This window comes from Alligator mississippiensis, chromosome 5 (genome assembly GCF_030867095.1).
Source record: "Alligator mississippiensis isolate rAllMis1 chromosome 5, rAllMis1, whole genome shotgun sequence".
Lineage (NCBI taxonomy): Eukaryota > Metazoa > Chordata > Crocodylia > Alligatoridae > Alligator > Alligator mississippiensis.
The window spans coordinates 103,745,155-103,766,545 of NC_081828.1; the positions used below are offsets into that span (position 1 = coordinate 103,745,155).

Below are 21,391 nucleotides of genomic sequence, written 5' to 3' on the forward strand. Positions count from 1 at the left end.
CTCCTGTATCCTCCTGGCTCAGTGACTGGTGCCTTCTGGGTCTGGGGGGGGCACCCGGGGTTCCCCCCGGCATGCTCGGTGGTGGACCCAGAAGTGGACTTCCGAGGGCCAAAAGTACTTCTGGTCCACTTCCAGGTTTGCTGCTGAGCATGCAGGTGGCTCCCCCACACTCCTGTGGGATGCTCCATCCACTCCACAATTGCAGCATTCACGAGCCACACCTGGAACCTCGAGGTATATAGAAAAAACATTTAAAGCTGTGTCTATAGCCCAATTATTGATTCTTTGAATCAGCATTGAATCTTCAGATCTGGATTTGGCCGAATCAAATCGGGACAGTGATCTGAATCAACAAATTGAATCACTGTCCCTGAATCCAAATCAAATACAGCCCATTTCACACACCCCTAATACATGCACACATATACATACATATATCTATACACACACATACATAGACACATTCATACACACACACACATATACACGCATATAAATATATATTACAAGGTATACACACACACACACACACACATATACATATAGATAGATAGATACACACACATAAAGATATAAGATAAAGAGGTAAGGAAGGGAAAGATTAATGTCATTGCTAAGTACTTGCTACCATTGTACCTCAGAGTGCTCATTTCCTGTACCTACAGAATGACGTGTCTTCTTGACACGATTTTGAAACATAATGGCATAAGATACCTTGTAATATTAAGGGATGGTGGTATCAGAAATAGCTGACTCACGAGTGCTGTGACTGACACTAGACAAGAAGCAGAACTAAACAGCTCTGCTTAAGTGCTTTGGCTTCTTGGCATATTGCCTAGCAATGCAAGTGAGAACTCTGAAGTGAGAAAAGGAAGCAAACAAGAGCCAAGGAACACAAAGGAAGAGATTGGTAAGCAATAATTTTCAAAGCATAATTCCTTCAAGATTGCTTTTAACAAATTAAGCAAATTACAGACTTCTATCTAGGTTTCTTGACTACCTCTAGGTTTGCTGATAACCCAGGGAGAGTTGTCTGTCTGGGACTGGGGGAGTCAGAAGGCTAAAAATAGCCCAGTCAGGTTGCGGGGAGGGGTGTGTAGAAGGACAGGCCCAGGGCTGGAGCGAGCGGCTGGGCTTTCCCAGCCCTGAGGCTGCAGTCCAAACCTGTGCAGCCATTTGGTACCTCAGGCCAATCTGTTCCCCATCTAACTTAGTTCACCTCCTTATGTGAACTAATTCATTTTTCACCAGCCATTTTTTCCTCCAGTCTAATATAATTATCTGTACAGATTGCCATTTAAGACTGACCTAACCCTAGCCAAGTCAATCTAAGTTTAACATTTGCACATATCCTTAGGGTGTTATCTCATACAGTTCATAATAAATGGATCTGGACTAATATATACATTAAAGTAATATTAGGAAGAACACTCTAAATAAACTGATCCAGAAAGGGACAGGGATTCAAAAAGCCTGAGTCTGAAAGGATTCAATCTTTGCAGGCTAGTCTAAACTGCAGAGACTGAACCAGTTTGCAAGTGAATAGAGATCCACTTTTTATTCCAGAAATGCAGGTACATGCCTGCAATGGCTCAGGCCAGAAGCCCAGAGGTGTTACAGCAGCCCTCCCCTTCCTTTCCACAGGGAAGCTGAGCTGGGGGGGGGGCTCTTACCTTGCACCACCGCAGGGCAGGGAGGGGGCCTCTGTGTGGTGCTGGAGGGGGACTCTTCCTCCTCCTCCCTTTTCCCTGCCACCACAGGGTGGAGAGAGGGGCTCTGTGTGGTGCTGCCTGGCCCCAGAAGGGGACTCTTCCCTCTCCTTCTCCTCCCTGCTTAGTCAGCAGCCTGGCCTGCTGCACATGTGCAGCGGGCTACCTAAGTGAGCTTGGAGCCAGTCTGGGTTGCCTGCTGCCCAGCCAAGTGCCACCTGTGCATGCTAGGCCAGGCTGCTTTCACTGATAGAGCTCAGCTTTGCTGTCACTGAGCTGCAACCACTGGAGCCTGGGCTGGCCCCACCATACGGCTGCCGCAGCCAGGACTGAGCAGGGTTGGCCTGTGCTGTGGGGGCAGAGCCCTCCCCAGCAGTTGCATGTCAGTGACAGCTGCTCCCCATGCCTAGGCTAGGTTGGGCTGGGCAGTGCCACAGAGATCCCCACCCCCACCCCCACCCTGTGGCAGGAGTGGGGAAGAAGGAAGGGGAAGAGTCCCCCTTCAGCATTACACAGAGCCCCCATCTCCACCCTGTGGAGAGGGAAGAGGAGGGGGAAGAGTCCTCCTCTGGGGCTAGGCAGCACTGCACAGAGCCCCCTCCTTGTCCCATGGCAGCAGGGGGAAAGAAAAGAGGGGGGAGAATGCCTCTCAAGCCCCATGGCAGCGAGAGGGGGGGAGGAGGGCTGTTCCACCCTGGCTGTGGTCCCCCAGTGGGAGAGGGTGAATTAACCTCCTCCCTGCCCCCTCAGCCTGAATGGGGCCATGCTGGAGCAGCTGCAGTCCCTACCAGTGGGACAGGGAAGGGAGGGGGGAAATAAAACCCCTCCATGCTTGTGTTCCCTAGGGCACCCTGACAGGCTCTTGTCCCTCCCCCTGCCCTTGCTGCTCCAGTGGTAGGGGTGGGGGCATAGCGAGATGCCATCCTGACATGGCCCTGTTAAGTGGAAGGCAGCAGGGAGGAAGAGCATTAAATCTTCCCTCTGTCCCTTCTGCTCCTAGGGACTGAAGCTGGGGTCTGCCAGCCCTGGCCCACCATCTCCACCTCCACTGCTCACCCACAGACAGATAGACCCCTGCTATGGTGGTGGGGAGGGGAAGGAAGGAAGAACTAATCCCCTCCCTGCCCACTTTGCCTTAACGGGACCATGCTGGGATGTATCTGACCACGTCTTCGCTCCAGCTCTGGCTAGAGATCAGAGAGGCAAGGCCAGCCCTGCTCTCTGGAGCCCAGGGCTGCAGAGCATGTTGGGTTGCTGGAGGACTCAGGTTTAACTTAAACCAAGAAGGGGTGTGGGACAGGAGTTGCATAAACTGGTTTGACCCAAATCAGTTAAGTCTGATAGTACATTCAATCAGGTTTGTCTTAAACCAGTTTGGGCCATTTTGAAACTGATTTATGTGAACTAAACTTCTGTTCTGTTACAGGTTTAAACCAGTTTCTGATCACTTAAACCAGTTCATATGTAACTTCTGTCCCTAGCCTAAAATAACTCCATAAAATCCTATTCCACCTATATTAAAAGACCAGTAATGTGCAACTACTCATTTTTTGTTAGTCCCTGGAGTGGACACTTTTAAATGCATTGAAACATTATCTAAAACCTGTAAATTCTTGAATTATTTGAACAAGTAATAGGAAAAAAATATCTACTGCTTATGAGCTAATAAATTATATTAATATTAATAATGATAAGAATAATGACAGATAGGTTTTCATGGTTCTGAAAATGGATAGACCAACAATTTTAAAAGTCAAAACATTTCTCCAATACTTTGTTCCACATTCTTTCATTTTACAATCACTTCCTCTCAGCCATATATCTCTTATGGTCTATTTGTGGCAAGGACATATTAGAGTACTATTTGCTAATGCTACCTGCAAGTTTAATCAACACCAAGCAAATAAGTATAACTTTGTTTAAAATGATATTATGGTTGTATGTCTGTTATGTTGTTTTTGGGAGCATCGCTTTTAGCCAGAATCCTTAATAAATTGACATAACTTTAAGGCATCCATTAAGCACATCATTAATAATGATACTGAGAACAGCTTACTCTTGCCAACAGTGGGAAGTGCCACTTGTGCTGTGCTACCCTTTTGAATATTGTAGAAGATATTCTCTCAAGGGGAGGGCAGATTAAGAATGCATCACTGTTTTCGCTGGGGCTACTGATCCCTATCTCTGATAAAAGCCAATTATGTTGACCAGCTCCAAGTTATTCAAGATGTGGGAAGCATCTCCTGTTATCTTAAAGAAATGAAAATGAAGTACAATATTCACTTGCATACCACACACAACTTCCCTTAAAAAAAATCAGCCCTCAAAAACTGGGGTGCATGTCTTAAGCTGATTTTTCTTCACTAGAATAGAAAAGGGAAAGAAAAAAGCAAGCAGACATGATGCTAAAGCGGCTGCCAAGACAGCTGTCACTTCTCCCCAGCATAGCAAGCAGCATGGGTTAACTCTTTCACAGCCTCTGGTAAGGCAGCATCTTTTGGCTGAAGAGCCACTGAGCTGGCTGGGGGTTAGCGAGCTGTTAAATGCAGCCTGCATTATCTTTGTGAGACTTGTGGTGTGGAAACAACACTTCAGTATTTACAGAAATTTATATAAAGAGCTACTTATAGTGAAGAAGTAACAGCTTTGCTACTGTCCTTGCAAGGATTTGGGAACTAGCTTTGTTGCTGTCCCAGTACATTTATGGATTTACATATGAAGGCATCCTAGCTAGGCAACCTTGTATAAATTGTTTGCCCCCAAACCAGCAATAGAAACCAGTCATAAAAAGGTTCATAAAGTTGGCTTGCAAATAGGCTATGAAGGCATACCTATTGGTTAGGCCTGTGTGAAACAGCTAATATTCGCTTTGGATTCGGCCAATTCAGGGGACAGTGATTCAATTCGGTGATTCAAATCACTGTCCCGAATTGTTTCAGCTGAATCAGCCAGTCCCATGCCCCCCAACCCAGCAATGGGAAAAAAAACCCCAGGTGCTGCCCAGCGGGGGGACAATCCCCGATGACCCCCACTGCCCCATGCTGCATGAGGGGGCTCTACACAAGCTCCCTGACACCCCCTCTAACTCCCCTAGCTCTCACATGGGTGCCTGGCCCGGGCCAGCTCCAGCCCTTTAAGAAAAAAAAAAAAGGAGAAAAGCCCCACACACACTGCTCCTGCCCCTAGTACTGACCAGCTCGAAGTCCAGCTGCAGCTCCCTGCTGCAGCCCCCGGGAACTGCCCGAATCATCAAAGTTCTCCAAATCTTTTCTGAAGATTTGGAGAGCTTTGAATTGATTCGGACCTTTAAATTCATTCTGATTCGATTCAGATTTGGAGATTCAGCCACCGAATTGAGCCAAATCTCCTCTGAATCAAATCACCACCTGAAGCTTCACACAGCCCTACTATTTGTCATGCTATCTAATGATGTTGTACAAGAAATTAAATATTATCACAGTGATACCTGTTGTAAAACTTGATTAGGTTTCAAATCATATCAAAGTCTTTTTCTTCATAAATATACATTCAAATGTAAGGCAGGAAAAACATTTTAAAACCAACTCATATTTAAGAAATTAACCCTTTCAGTCTTCTGTTTGGTAATTTATATAAAGTTTAATCAATACAAATCTTTAACATACAGCACTCTGCTGTCTGTGAATGAAAATCTCATCAGGTTAAAGAATGTGATGAGGTGGGCTGGTTTGGATTATTGTTTTTAGTCTAACCTCAGTGGTTAAAAAGGAAGACTGTGAGATTATCACTTCTGCCTCCAAATTGAGTAAAATACCTCAAGAGGCTCTATTCCTCTTTTCTGGCAAATCCTTCTCTGTTAATTGTGCTCGTTTATGGTGAAAGTACTCCCCCATTCTAGAATGTAGAGAGGTACAGTGTATATATATGCTGGATGGAGGGGGAGGTCCAAAGGAAAAGAAACCATTCCCCCTTTTGTGTGGCCTTCATAGTTTTCACACTCTACACTCTGAGGCTCATGGAAGAGAAAGGGGGTGGGTGGAAAAGTACTGGACACTAGAGTGGGTATTAAGCATAGGCCAGGGACAAGGCAGGTGTGGCCTACACCATAATTCTCACATACCTGGCATTTACCTGGGTCCACTCAGTTACAGGATTCTCACCATACAACCAATAAGTTGGGTAGATCTTCCCAACCTACTGCCTAGGACTTGATTTATATCTGTATTCCTTCAGCTTGTCTGCTGCAAGGGGCTCTGGTTTGGAGAGCATGATATGGAGCTTAGTCTGCAAAGATTTCAAGTCACCGTTTTCAGACAAAAGTTACACTAGCCGAGATCCCAAGTCTCACTTCTCACTGGGACCTGGCTCTCTTGGCCTTTATCTGCAGTAGACCCTGGCTAAAAACTGCAACAACTAGACCTTTCTACATTTTTCTACACCTGTGTTTTCCTTATCCTACCCATGCCTTGGAAATGCTGCAAGGATGGTGATGCCAATCACTTTGGTCCAGCTAAAAAATTCCTTTGTTATGCCACAAAAATATGTGATTGATGAAAACCACAGCACGTTGGAAACACAACTCAGTTTTATACTGCTGTAAGAATACTGAAGTCAGTGCAATTCCACTAGCTAAGTGAACATTCAGGCTCAGAATCCTCAAATAGAAACAAAATCTGTACATTTTTAGGATTATAGATGCTATATCAGGTAGCCAGAGGTATTTCAGGGGTGGCAGGAGCAATATCTTGTGGGGAAGGCACAACTGCATGGCACTTCATTTGACTTATGCTATAATTATTTAGGAATACAGGATGGGGGATGGAGAAAGAGCAACAAAGGAAGGAATGCTCCTTCTTTGCAAAGACAGCAAATCAGACAGAACAGGAACATGATTCCTAGCCTCGAGCACTACAAAACAGGGGTGATTTATAGGCAGGGTTTGGAATTTTGGGGAAAATAATTTGGCAAGAATAGAAAAAGCAAAAGAGAAAGAAGAAAAAAAGGACAGTGGGCTCTTCCCCTTTGCTAAAATAGGGCACCAAGTGCATAGACATACAAAATGGGAAGATTTTGCAGTTTCTATAAGATGTGATCCATGCATATTGCAGGGTTACCATTTTAAATTCTAAGGCTAAACAAAAGGGAGGAACTCTTATCTTTTCTGTAGTCCTCTGCTAGGAAGCAGGACTTGCAAAATCCAGAAGGATTCTCTTAGTACAGGACTTATGTTAATAAAATACGAAGAAACATATATATGACATGCTTCAAGATGAAATGGTCAGTCTATACAGAACACAAAATAACTAAAGGATAATCTTCACAGAGAGCTCTGAATTAGAAGAGGAAGCAGGGCACACTATCTAGACTGCATGCTGCTTTAAAAATATGAAACCAAACCTTTACTACATATATATTCTGGGTCACTGACTAATGAGGACCTTTCATGGCCTACTGTTCTTATTGTATTAGACAAGGTTTTGGGGGGGGCTTTGGTTTGTTTTGTTTTTGACCTTATTCTCACAGCGATTACATAGATGAGCTCCAAGATTATTATAAGGAACTTACCTGACCGCATATTGAACTTGTCTTCTCATACTTTACATAGTATAATGGAATTATATTTCTGCCCATAATGATCTGTAATGGAACCTTTTTATTTTATAAAGGGCTTTTCACTACAATGTGTAGATACTGTATTTGAGATTGCTATTTTGGCTTTTTACTGCACCAGTACAGTACACTTCACATTAGGTACTTGTCTCTTAACTCTTTATATTTACTATGTTCAGAAATTAAATAAGGGGCTACTCTATCCTTGGGGCCATTCACTCCACTTAAATTCCACATTCCTAGATTTTAATATTGGATTTTTTAAAATATGGGATCTTTATCATACTGTTCCATACTATAAAAGAGTTGTAGAGAAATAAGTGATTCTGGACCACGAATTTGCCACTGATCTTACTGACATAATTTACCTCTGGTGGGAGGTAACTCTGTTTTACTCCCCCATGCAATGTGTGCATGTGGAGGTGTAGAGGTGACATTCACCAGCCTGTCACAGATCATGGGACATATCATCCAAAAGACATAAGAATCATGGGCCTATGGAAAATGGATGCTTAGTCCTCTAGGAAGGGCTAGAATATGTAGCTTTCATTTTCCTTCCCCTTTGACAGTGGTTGGTTAAAGGAAGACCAGATACTAGGATAGAGTGAAATCTATTGGAATAGAGTTCTTATGATATTCCCATCTTTTCCAGCCCCTCACTCTTCATACCTCACAACACTCTTACCTCAGAGTCTAAAACTGAACCAGAGTTTATACTGTGCAAGAAGAGGTTTGGGTCTGGGTACTTTAAAGCCATGTGCTTCAAAACTCAGGGAAGATTTAGAATTTCATGTTTCATTTTTGTTTCACTTCTGATAAATATAGAACTTTGCATTCAGATGTGCAGTATATAAATACAATCTCTCTCAAGATTATAAATGTTCTCAAAGATCCCAGAAATAATTTTGGTAATGCATTAAATTCCAAGAGGACATAATTTGTTACACAACTCACTGTTCCTTTTATAATATCATCTACTGAAAATTTTCCAGCTCTCTGAAGTATGATACAATGTAATTTGTCAGATTATCCTTGTATTTTACTAGCAATCCTGCAAAAGTTAAAATAGGTTCCTGTATTTCCTGTGATATTTGAAATACAAATTAATTTCCCTATATAATGCTAATTGCTGTAGTCCTGTGAAGCTGTAATTCATTATTTATTTTATTAGTATTTTATTTAAAAGAGCAGAATGGAAAGTTAGCACTTAATTCAAAGTGAGGTGAAGCAAGTTTGAGTTTATTACCACTCTCAGATACCACTCTCAGATTTATTATCACTCTCAGATAACCACCTGATGGTGGTTAGAAATAGAGCAAGTAACTTAAGCACTATGATATATATCATCCATTACGTGATAATACTACACAACAATTAGAGTGGAAAGCCAAGAGAAGCACTAAGACTCTACTATATGCTCTACTAACTTCTCATAAAATGAGCAGCCTGACATGCAGGGAAAACACTTTTCCAATTCTGTAGGTTTCTTTAATCTGGTTTATGCATCTACATTTTCTGGAAATAAAGCAGCTGCTTTATATAAAAGGCAACAGAACCATGTGGCCCATTTTTGTTCCATATTCAAATCTTCTGTGCATTATCATCTTTTAGCTATGATGATAAGGGTTGGGGGAGAAAGCAGTTTATTTTCTAATGCAGTTTGGAAAGTGCTAAGACTACTTCAGTTCCATATTGTTAATCAGTCTCAGCACTGGCTAATGAAGTTTATTATAGCAAAGTAGCATACAAAGTGGTTGGGACCAACAAAAAAATGCTTTGAATTTTAAAATACTAATGCTGCAAAATCTTCCCTAATCTACCACCCAAGGACCTTGTAAAATAGAATAGGCATCTTTTAACCAAATAGTGATACAGATTGTGATACTGAAAAGTGGAGAATATTTTTCTATCTTCTTATTTGCATCACAACGGGTGCATCTACATGACATGCTAACTGTGCAGTAGCCTAATAATACTGTGCAGTAGCGCAACACAGCACAAACAGTGCTAATATGCTACTGTGCTGTATTATTAGGCTACTGCACAGTAGCATCACTAAGAAGACATTTGCCTGCCTGGCACTACCATGCAGTGACTTTGGTTACTGCACATTTATTTAGTACTTGATTATACAAGTACTAAATTAAATGCACAGTAACTACTGTACATTAATGAATGTGTAGACATGCCCAGTAGCATATAGATAGACTGACCATATGGGGCAATGTGAAATCCAAGACACTGCCCCCTTCCCTTCTCCCCTGCTCCTCACCTGTCAAGTCAGCAGCTCTGCTGCAGAGGCAGGGACAGGGCAATGCAATGAGCACAATATTCAGGCAGCCAAGGGAGTCAATAGACTGTGCATGACCCATTGTTCTTTATTTTACAGATATTAATCATCTCCCCTTTTTAACGGTCATTTCACTAATCAAGCTAACCTATTTTAAGCAACTTTGATGTCTGCTAGGGCTTCCTATTTCACAACTAGTGCTACTCTTCCTCCCTGCACTGTGCCTGGGATGCTCATTTTTATTTTCACCAGCCAGCCAGGAGTGACCTCCAAAATCCGGAAGTGTTCCAGCCAAACAGGGATCTATGGTCACCCTACACATAGAGAACTAGTTAATTTCAGAGCCCCATTGTATGGGGGACTTTTGCAACAGCTAGCCAGGGACAGTCCCTGCCCTGCAGAGTAGACATTTTAAGACATGACAAAATAAACATATGTAACAAATATTCAGAACAGACAGCTACTTCACTGATGGGTTGTTTGTTTCCTGGAAATAGTGCTAGTTTAACTGTTGATAAATAGTGCATAGCAAAAGCAGAAATTCTATAGCCAACATTATTATATTTTAAACATTATAGTATCATTTTTCATCATGAACTTTCTTGATTACAACATAATGGGCATGTCTACGTGAGACATTACTTGGGCAGTAGACTAATTAGAGGAACAGCAAACATCTCGGCATCTATACATACACCCCTATTAGGCTAGAGTAAACTAATTTACTCCTGAGCAGGATAGTACTTGTAAATACTACATTGCTCCAGAATAAAAAATTCCATAGCAGCACATGCGTAGATGCTGACCTGGCTGACTGGGGCACAAGGGTGCTTCAGCGTGGGGACTGCCTGCTGGCTAGCTCCACGCTGAAGTACCCTCATGCTCCAGCCAGGCCCTCCACAGCACGATGAGCCAGGGGGAGCAGCCCCAGGTTGACAGGCTGACCCCCAGGCTCCGTGTCAGCCAGGGCTGCTCCAACCTGGCTCAACATGCTGCAGTCCCAGGCACATGTTCTAACAGCAATAAATTCAAGTTTTTATTGCTCCCAGGCACATGTTCAAGCAGTGTACCCAGGAGCATTGAACTCCGGAGCAATAAACCCCAGAGATTATCACTTCATATTAAATGTAAGTGTAGATGTGCCCATTGTGAAGGAAGACCATTCTCTCCATGCAGCCTTACTGGTATTAAATTAATCTGAGGAAAGTTAGCTCATTCAACAGTTAGACACATTCAACAGTCTTCATTAGCACATGAGAATAATGGGAAAAGCACTGCATTAGATACTTCTCTTGCCAAATGACTATCAGCTCAGAATGATCATGTGTCAAAAGTTTTCAAATTGTGTTGTAACCCCTTGCCATATAGATAGGTGAAGAGGGGATTAGAGAGTAGACATGTAGGTTTATTTTTTCTTGAAAATCAACTTGTCTATGCAGAACAGATCCAGGTAACATGCTTCAAAGAAAACTAGGGAGAATGCACTATGAGGAGAAGGATCCACTACCCAAAGACACCTATTCTAAAAGGATGCATTGCCTCAGGGACCACTGCAGTCCTGAGGCAGTAGTTGCAGACATGGAGCTGTCTCATTGCTCATTTTTCACTCTGTTAGGGAGAGGTTCTTTCCAAGCTAATCCCTATTGAGGTAATGTTAAGCTTGTTTACTTGGACTGTGTATAGGGTATGGAGAGAAGAGAAGCCTTTAAAAGCAAGGTATGAAAAGACTTCATTTTTATTTCTCCTTTCATTTGTATTTGGCTATGTCTAAGTAAAAATGCCAGAGCTTGTGCACAAGTGTATGCTCAAAAAGAATTCTCTTCAATAACATTTCAATATAGTATCTTTTCTTTAGACTTAGAATAGGCACTATTTCAAATGTTTTCCATGAATTTTGAACTCTTTCCATAAATGTTGGTTGAAAAGAGCTATCCTTTGTACTGTTAATTCCAGCTACCTTCAGATTCAAAATACAGGCAATTTTTTAATATTTTCAAGATATTATAAATTAATTTGGGGTGTTTTCTTTTTCGATAGTTATTTTTCTAATGGAAGTTAATTAAAATGAAAACATTAGAACCTTGTGTATTTGCACTGACAAATAATTTTTACCCAAAAGAAGATTGAACCATTTCTGGGGAAAAGAAAAAAAACAGTAAAGCAAAAGAAAACAACGGATCAAGTTTCAATGAAATGATGTGAAAAAAATGCCATTAACTAGATTTACGATTAAAGAGGTTCTTTGTTTGAAGGTCATTCTAACACATGAGCAGTTTAAGGCCTTGTACAGACATTCAGTTTGTCCTGGGAGAGTTTCTACTCTCCCAAGGGAAACCACAAGTGTATAGATATTGAGACTTTTTCTCCTAGAGCAAAAATGATCATTCCAGGAGAAAAATAACCTGGGAACAACCAGGGTTAAATCACTCCCAGGAGTGTTTCTCCTGGGACAATGAATGTCTATGCGTTCTGTGGCTCCTTTCAGAAAAGAACATAGTTGCCCTGCCCCTCTGCCACCCCAAGGGAAACAGTATGTCACTCGCTGGACTCTGTTGCTTTAGCAGAAAGAGAACACACCCTCTTCACAATCCCCTCATTGTGCTACATGGAAACACAGACTGACCACAGACAATCTAGGTCAGCCAATCAAGGCTGCCCTATGCACTGCTGCCATGTGGTGCCAAGGGAGCCTACAGAGCATGCTGAGATGTGTGCATAGGGCTCCCACTCCACACTCAAGTTACACAGTGTCAGCAGAGCAAGATCTCTTCAGGACCTCAGAACAAGGAACAATGGTCTCAAGTTACAGCAAAGGGAGTATAGGTTAGATATTAGGAAGAATTTTCTCACAAGGAGGGTAGTGAAACACTGGAACAGGTTACCCAGAGAGGTGGTGGAAGCTCCATCCTTGGAGGTTTTCAAAACCCAGCAAAACAAAGCTTTGGCTGGGATGATCCTGCTTTGGGGATGATCCTGCTTTGAGCAGGGGGTTGGACTGGATGACCTCCTGAGGTCCCTTCCAACCTTAACTTTCTATGATTCTATAAATTAAATGTTTGTACATGTGGTTATTATTTAGGTTCTCTACCACAAGAACGAACTTGTGAAAATTCTCCTAGAGTATCTAAAAGTGTGTATGCAACTTAAGTATAGCCCAGCTCAGTGTATTCTGGTTAAGTACGTCATTCAAGCATCTTTGGACAGCAGAATGCTGAAGGCTAGGTAAGTATAGTGAATAGCTGCAAACATAAATCTCAGTAGCAGCATCTATAAATGTAAAACCCTGGGTTGACTTGTTTCTCCAAAAATCCAGCTGTCCTAAAATGTAACAGGATAAATGAACAGGAGATAAATGTGAATGAGTAGATAAAGAAATCCATCCAAGTGCTTAAAAAAAATTTCAGGCACTAAAGTGAGCACAATAAAATGTGCAGATAAGGTAAATAAGAGAAGTTAGAAAGAAAGTAATAAGGTCACTGATTTTAGAAGTGTGAAACAAACTTAATGAAAACTTCTGAAAATCCTAAAGAGTGGAAATAACCAGAAGTAATGGAAAGACAATATTTAAAACAAAGTTAAAAACCTTACTGCATTTCAAAGCTGGAACAGAAAACTTTGGACCCAATGTTCACCATCCTCTATTTGAAGAAGGCAGCATATAAAGATTGTGATGATGCTGTAGGTTGCAAAAAAACTGTACAAGCCTCCTTCTCCTCAATTATGCTATCACTACTAGCTACATCTACCCGCACGCAGAGTTGGACACACTTTACATCTTTCAGTTTGGGCTTATATGAAGAATGGAAAGTTATGCTTGAACTGCTACACGGCAATGTAGGAGAAAGGGACTTTTCACCTCCTCACGGGAAATAAAAACATATATTCTATTTGGTCACTTGCTGTTTGGTTTTACTACCAAGAATTTAAGAAATGATTGACCCTGAGGGCTGTTATTTAGGCTAATAGCTCCTGTGATCATTTCTGTAATGATCATTCCTGACACCAAAATAAAGTGTGAACTTACTTGGATGGTAGATTCATCTAAGTATTGTATTTTTTACCAGCAGGACAACAAGGCAATGATATCAGTCTGGATGTGTTTTTATACCAATAGATATTGCCTGTTCAAGGGTGTGTTTTTGTACAAATGATTTGTTTCTGGAAGAATAAAGATATCTCATTGTTCCCTTTTACAATAGATTCCCTTACATTTGTCTAGCATAGATTAAAGAGAGAGAGAGATCATCCTACACATTTCAGAATCCATCTTTAGTGGGTAAATTCAGTACTTGGACTTCTTATACCTTACTAAGCTGTTAGCACTGTCGGGATCTTGTGCTGTCACAGTGCCAACAACAGTCCCGATCTTTGCATTTTCATAAACTTCCATAGTGTAGGAAGGCATGGTGAAAAGTGGAGGTTCATCCACATCTCCAACAATGATCTTCAGCATAGTTACATCCTTAAATGGTCCCAAATGTGAGAAGCGAAAGTCAAGGTGGGTATTTGCACCTTCTATATTAAGTGTATAGGATTTCTTCTTTTCATAGTTGAGTGGCTGTTGAAAGAAAAGAGACATGACATTACCATAGTATGCTTTGACTTAACTTGCTCACAATAAAATTTTCTTTTCAACTTGTTGGAAAGACTGTAACCTATGGGTCAACTGTCCTAACATGGTAGATACTTCTGCATATAGGAATGTGTAGATACACATAGTAGAAAGCAAAGATATCTCAGGAAACACAGACCAGACTGTAACAGAATGTGGTTGTCACAGATTCACACCAAAACCAAGCTGCCTCTGGGATTCACCATGTGAAATCAAATCCTGAATAGAAAAGGTATTGGAGAAAAATGGCCCACCAGCCAACAGAATTCCAGGTACCCCAGGGTGACCAGAATTTTTTAGAGGATTCTGGTGACTCATGAGAATGCTGACTGGGGGTCAGGTGATTGTAGTTAGAAGTGATTTAGGAAGTTATCTAGGTAATATATTTTGTCTTTGGATGATCCTAGGTTTGGGGAATCTAAGGTTCCTAGCTGTCATGGCTGGCAGAATCAGCAGGAAGGCTGATCTCTAAAAATATTGACAGCAGTCTTAGGAGAGGTAGGGTATAGCCACATGAGAAGGTAAGAAATTTTTCTTGTCTTTTTATTTCTATCTCCAAACCCACGGTCAGTTTTGCTTGTGTAATTGTTTTCTCTTATATAATCACTCCATTTGCTGTTTTGTCTCCTTACTGCGGCAAAAGTGATTGCTGAGTGAGAGAGTCCAGTCTAACCCTTTCTATGGAAAGGGGAACCTACAATTTCTTTCAAAACCCAACAGGATGGCCATCCAGGGCTGGGAGAGATTCCCTTATAGCAGCTGCAGAGTCCAGTATAAGGGCAGTGGAGTTGAGGCATGCTGGGATAAGGAGATCTTAAGGCAATCTTGGTCTATGGGGCAAGTGGCAGCACAGTGGAGAGAAATTCTGGGGGTGCCCTGTGGATGGGTTTGTGACAGTTGCCATTTGTGAACAGTTGATTCTCGTTCTGGGATAATGTGATTTTTTTTTATTTACATATTTTTTCAGCTTTTCCCTCGCTATTGTCCAACATTAAAAGCAGTTAGAGAAAGAATGTGAATATGCAAATCAAATTGCTTCACCACTAATTAATTTGTGTGCTTAAGTGAAAACCCATTTTAACCCATTTCCTAAGTACCTGATTCATAAAGTGTGTCTGTCTAGGAAAGCATTCATCCATATTGTTAAATAGGGAGATTTTAGCAGGTGCTTAAACTTAAGCATGTACTTGAATACTTCTTGGAATAGGTATAAGTGTATGATCATATGCTTCTGCACCTAATGCCTGGGAGTAATAGAACTCATAGGAAATTACCAGGATGGAAATAAGAAATTGGCCCTCTTTACTAAAGGCAAGACAATCAGACAGACCACTCTTATCTCTCATTCTGAGTGGACAATTTCTTCTGTAGAAGCCCAGTTTCTGACCTTCTGTACATTTTCTAATTTAAAGTCTGCTTCTTTTTCTCAATTCTGAGCATCTCCTTGAATATTACATGGAAATTAAACTATAGTAAGACAGTAATAACTTTGCAGTTACATACTTAACATTAGGACGTATAAAATTGAAAGCTGCATGTACAAATTTAATTTTAGCCACTTGTGCATGAGTAGTATGCTACAACTTCAGTAACATTTCTGATTATTGGAGTAATATCATTGAAATAAGAAAGAAATAAATTGCAGAATGTGGTCTACTGTGTTTAGTTCTGTCATCAGATGAAAGGTTTTACTCATAATAGTTAAATAAGACAGAACTTTCTTTAGACAGCTTTTTGGTTATCAATTTTAATCATTTGTATAATTTAAATAAGATAAATAGGCAAGATGCTCATATCTTTTTGTCCTCAATCTTTCATAATATCAAAGAATTTTGCAATGTAGGGGAGTCACAATTGCTCCATTCTGGTCTCAATTCAGCAAAGAAAGTAAATATTGTAGTTCTATTGACTTAAAGCCTGGCAAATACCTATGGAACCATCATTAGTTTAGACCCATTCTTGCTCCCATCTGTTGAAAGCTTATCATTGATTTCAATGGATTTAGAGTCAAGGATTTGGTTAGAAGGGTCACTGATCACTGCTAAATTTATTCTGATGGACAGCAAATGGCTGACATACTTTGTACTGACTCAAGACAGAAGCTACTGATTTTCTCAAAAAACTTACCAATGCCCTCATTTCTACATTCTCTGAAGCTTCCAACCATTAGTTACCTGGACATTCACAATCAATGATAAAATATTATTATTTACTTTGGTACTTCAGTCAAAGAGTAAGACTCTAGTCAACCTAATTTACAACGTTAATGAATGGTAATTTTTGAAATTTGCAGAGTACAAATAAAAGTTTCAAGTGGGAATTGCCTGTTTCTGAAGAATGTGCATACTTTTCAGCTAGAGCCAAAGGCTATACTTTCTTAGACTAGGATTGCACTTGACTGATTGTGGGAACTGATTGCAAGGATCTGGATAAACTTAATGAGACATGTATTTACTGGAGTTATCCTAAGGAAAAAAAAACACTAAAACTAAGGCTAAATTAAAGAAATAGGTGTTAAGTGCAATGCCTTTCTAATTTCTGGAATTTTTACTCACTATGTTTCTAACAAAAGATATAGAAGGTCCTGGAAAATCTCATATATTTTGACTTAAGAGGCTGAGACTGTAATTATTTAGTCAATTACCATGGTCTTAATCCAAAAAAGAAAGAGGGACTCTACAAGGATGTCTATAGTAATAGAAACTATAGCCCCCCCCTACTGAATGAGGAAAGCAAAATAGTTATAGATGATGCAGAAAAAGCTGAAGTATTTAATGCCTTTTTTATTTCCATCTGCACAAATGAGGGTAGCTACCAGAGGATCAGAGCAATCAGCAACAAATATAGGGAAGGAGTCAAGCATCCCATAGTAATGGCAAAAAGTACAGAGATTACTTAGGCAAGATGGATGCTTTCAAATGGGCAGGGCTGGATAGAATGCACTTTAGGATACTGAAGGAATTGGTTGAAGTAATTTCAGAGACATTGGCTATCCTTTTTGGGAATTATGTGAAGGTCAGATAAGGTCTCAGATAATTGGTTAAAAGGGCAAATACAGAGCTCATCTTTAAGAAAGAGAAGAAAGAGGTTCTGAAAAATTACAGAACAGTTGACCTTGACACCTGGAAAGATCATGAAGTAGATCCTTAAGGAATATATTGTGAAGCACCTAGAGGAGAAGAAGGTGATCAGAACAACCAAGAGGAAGTCATTCCTGCCTTACCTAATTTCCTTCTATGATGAAGTGATAGACTTTGTGGATTGCAAGGCACCATCTTTGACTATCTCCCACAATATTGTCACAAGCTGTGATGCTGGGTTTTGAGTTGCCAGGTCTGGCGGCACTTGAACACTGAGGTGTTGACCAGAGACAGGAGGAATGATCAGAATTCAGGTACAATCCAGGTCAGAAAGCCAAGAAGTTAGTCTGAGACTGGGGTCTAAGAACAAGCTAAGCGGGAAAACAAGGAAATCAGGCAGAGAGCAGAATCAGAGAAAAAGTTAGGTCAAGAAGCCAGGAGACTAAGCAGAGAACAGAGCTAGAAAGTAAATCAGGATGAGAAGTCATGGGATCAAGCAGAGAACAGTCACAGCACAAGCCAGATGGAACAGGGAAGCAATCTGAGATGAGGTTGCTTTCCGTTGCCCAGACACTTCCTGTTTCAAGTCGGGTTTATATGGTGGAAATAGATGGTCAGCTGACCCTGGCCATCCACTCCAGTGCCAGTGAGTGGGGCAGAGACATCGGCCCTGTTGGGGGCTTCAGAATAGCCTTGACTTACCTGGGTGACCAGCTGTAGGGCAGCAGACTGAGATGAGTGGTCACACAGACCAGGCCAAGACCCCAGGTTTGCAAGCTAAGGATATACAGAGTAGATGAAAACAATGTAAGGTGGGTACACAACTGGTTGAATCATCATGCTCAATGAGCAGTCATCAATGACTAGCTGGAAAGAGTTACCAAATACAATTTCCCTGGGGTCCATCCTGGAGCTGGTATTGTTCAACATCTTCCTAAATGATTTAGACAATAGGATTGAGTGCATGCTTAGCAAATTTGTACATGACTCCAAGTAGGGTAGTTTCAGATATAATAAGAGTACAGAGCTACGATCCAGAATGACCTGGGCAGACTGGAAAAATGGTCTGTAATTAATCAGATGAAATTCAACAAGGACAAGTGCAAAGTCCTGCAGTTAGGACAGAACAATTGCATGCACAAATGTAGACTGGGGAATGACTGGCTTGCCTGCAATACTGAAGTGAAGGACTTGGGGATTACAGGGGAGGCAAAGATGAATAAGCCAGTGGTGTGTTGCTATTGCAAAGAAGTCAACAGTATCCTGGGTTGTATTAACAGAAATGTCACTTGTAAATCAAAGAAAATAATTCTTATGCTTTATTTAGCATTTGTGAGGCTTCGCCTGGAGTACCGTGTCCAATTTGGACTCCACACTTCAAGAAGAATGTGGATAGATTTCATAAAAATGATGAGAGGCACAGGAAGAGGATTTATGAGGAAAGTTGGAAAGAGCTAGCATTATTTTTCTAGAGACAAGAATACTGAGGGTGGATTTGATAATAGTCTTCAAATACCTGAATGGAAATTATAAAGTGGATGGAGATGGACCTTTTCTGTGGCTGTTGGAGATTGGACTAGGAGCAATGGCCTCATGCTGCAGCAGAGGAAATGTAGGCTAGAGATTAGGAGGAACTTTAACCCTGAGGGTGGTCAAAAAGCACTGGAACAGGCTACCTAGAAAAGTTGTGGAATCTCTAACCCTGGAAATTTTCAAGAGCAGACTGGACAGACACTTGCCTGAGATAGCTTATGCAGGGACCTTGACCAGAAAGCTGGACCATGTGACATCTCTTCCAGCCCTACTTTCCTATGATCAGACAGGAACAATATTCAGAGAGGTTTATGCAAGCTTTTCATTCAGGTTGACAACACAAGCCTCTAAGCAAGCATGAAGTCGTGAAAAGTTTTATTCTTTCATCCAAACTTCACACTAATTTCAGTTAGATTGTACATTTTGAACAGACCCCGCCCCCCACCCCTGAAGTCAATATATTTACTTTTGATACTCAGATGTACTTCATGATATTTTATAGTATATTGTTTCAGGGAAGTGTGAAAGAAGTAGGAGTTTCATGCCCTGGTATTACAGAAACAATTTCTAGTTGACTTACTGAAAGAAACTGATTCTGAACTTAGAAGAGTTTAGCTATTCCATATGAGTTGTTACAGCAATTAAAAATGGGACAAAATTTTCAAAGATTATCTTGGATAATTTCCCAGCTCTTGAGTTAGTAACACAGAAGACAAATAATTTATTTGGTTTCTTATTCAAATGATTGATTAAAATGTAGATTTTAAAAAGTGTCCAGCTCTTCCATTAATACAACAGATCACATATAAAAATATTGTAGAAATCTTGTATATGTATGTGTGAGCGTGTGGGCTCATACAACCAATAGGGATGTTATGTTTTCCTAAAGCAGGGGTGGGCAATTATTTTGGGTGGATGGCCGCTTGATGAGTTTTGGCGAGCTGTTGAGGGCCACATGGGTAGCCCCACCACCTGCTCACTCTCTTGGGACCAGAAGTTCTGCCCCCCTAACCCCTGACCTTTGCCACTGGAAGCCCCTCCCCTTGCCCTGGAAGTACTTCTTTTGGAGAGGTGGCCTTGGAACCTGACCCCTCCCACAGGCAAGGACCTAGCCCACCCCATCAGGTCCCAGACATTAAAAGCTTCCTAACCCCACCACCCATCACTGGTGCCAGCATGACCTGGTCCTGACCCATCCCAGCCCATCTCCCCCTCCCCCTCCCCTTCCTCCTGTGGTGCAGCAGAAGCCAGCCCAGGCCCAGGTCCCCTCACCAGCACAGCACCCTCCAGTGCTGTGGAACCCCTCCCATACTGAGCTGCAGGGGGCTCAGCCACAGCTTTCCCTCCCCAGTGTGGCCCGGCCAGCCCATCCTGTCCCCTGTCAAGTGGTGGCTTCCCCACGTGCTGCTGCACTTTCCCCCTACCTGCGCCAGCTGGTCCCAAAAAGGCAGGAGGCTCCAGCACAGCTTCTGCTGGCCAGTGCTGACCCAGCCAGGCATCACTAGCAGCACGTGGGAAGTCAGATTCAGCCACATGCTGCTCTGAATGGGATGGGCCCAGCGGGATTGGCACCGGCCAGGAAAAGCAGCATGCAGCTGAAGCATGCTGCTGGGGACAGGAAGAGCCCAGCCAGGTTGGCACCGGCCAGCAGAAGTGGAAGTGGAGCTGTGTGCTGCTCAGGACTGACAGGCACAGGTAGGGGGAAAATGCAGCTTGAGCCCCTGCTGCTCTGGCCAGGCTCGTCCCATCCCAAGTGGCACATGGCTCCACCACTGCTTCTGTTGGCCGGTGCAAACCTGGCCGGGCTCCTCCCGTCCCCAGCAGAAAGTGGAAAGCCAATTTCAGCTGCATGCTGCTTTTCCTGGCCGGTGCTGACCTGGCTGGGTCCGTCCCATCCGGAGCAGCATGTGGGCAGCAGAAGTGGCAGCAGAGCCACGTGCTGCTTGGGACAGGACGGGACGAGCCCGGCCGGAGTGGCAGGGGCTCAGCTTCATTTTCCCCCTACCTGCACTGGTCAGTCCCAAGCGGCACACGGCTCTACCACTGCTTCTGCTGGCTGGTGCCAACCAGGCTGGGCTTGTCCTGTCACCAGCAGCATGTGGGAAGCTGGCTTCAGCTGCATGCTGTTCTGGATTGGACGGACCCGGCCGGGTCAGCACCCGCCAGCAGAAGCAGCGGTGGAGCCATGTGTCACTCGGGACTGACCGATGCAGGTAGGGAGAAAGTGCAGCTGAGCCCCTGCTGCTCTGGCTGGGCTTGTCCTGTCCCAAGTGGCACGTGGCTCTGCTGCCACCTCTCTTTCCTGGTGCTGACTGGGCTGGAGCTGCAGCCCAGCTGCTGCTTCCCCTCTCCAATGTGGGCCCAGCCCGACCCCCGACAGCCCGAGAAGCACGGCACAGGACAGGGAAAGCCTGCTCAGCAGCCACTTTTCTGGGCTTACCTGCAAGGCAGGGCCCTTTCCAGTCCCGTGCAGCAAAGCAAAAGCTGGCCCAGACACTTTTTCCCCTCACCAGTGCCACAGGTTCTGGTCCAGCCCTCCCTGCCCCACTCAAGCTGCAAACGTGGCCTAAGCCAGGGC

At 42.6% G+C, this 21,391-nt stretch overlaps 1 protein-coding gene across 1 annotated transcript in view; it reads right to left on the minus strand.

The window, feature by feature from the left end:
* Positions 1-21,391, minus strand: part of CDH18 (cadherin 18) — a 445,884-nt gene that overhangs the window by 67,365 nt on the left and 357,128 nt on the right. Inside the window, exons 8-9 of the mRNA XM_059728627.1 lie at positions 17,983-18,057; positions 13,893-14,146 (exon numbers count right to left, since the gene is read on the minus strand). Of these exons, the coding sequence (XP_059584610.1) occupies positions 13,893-14,146; positions 17,983-18,057 (329 nt within the window). The remainder of the gene's footprint in view (positions 1-13,892; positions 14,147-17,982; positions 18,058-21,391) is intronic.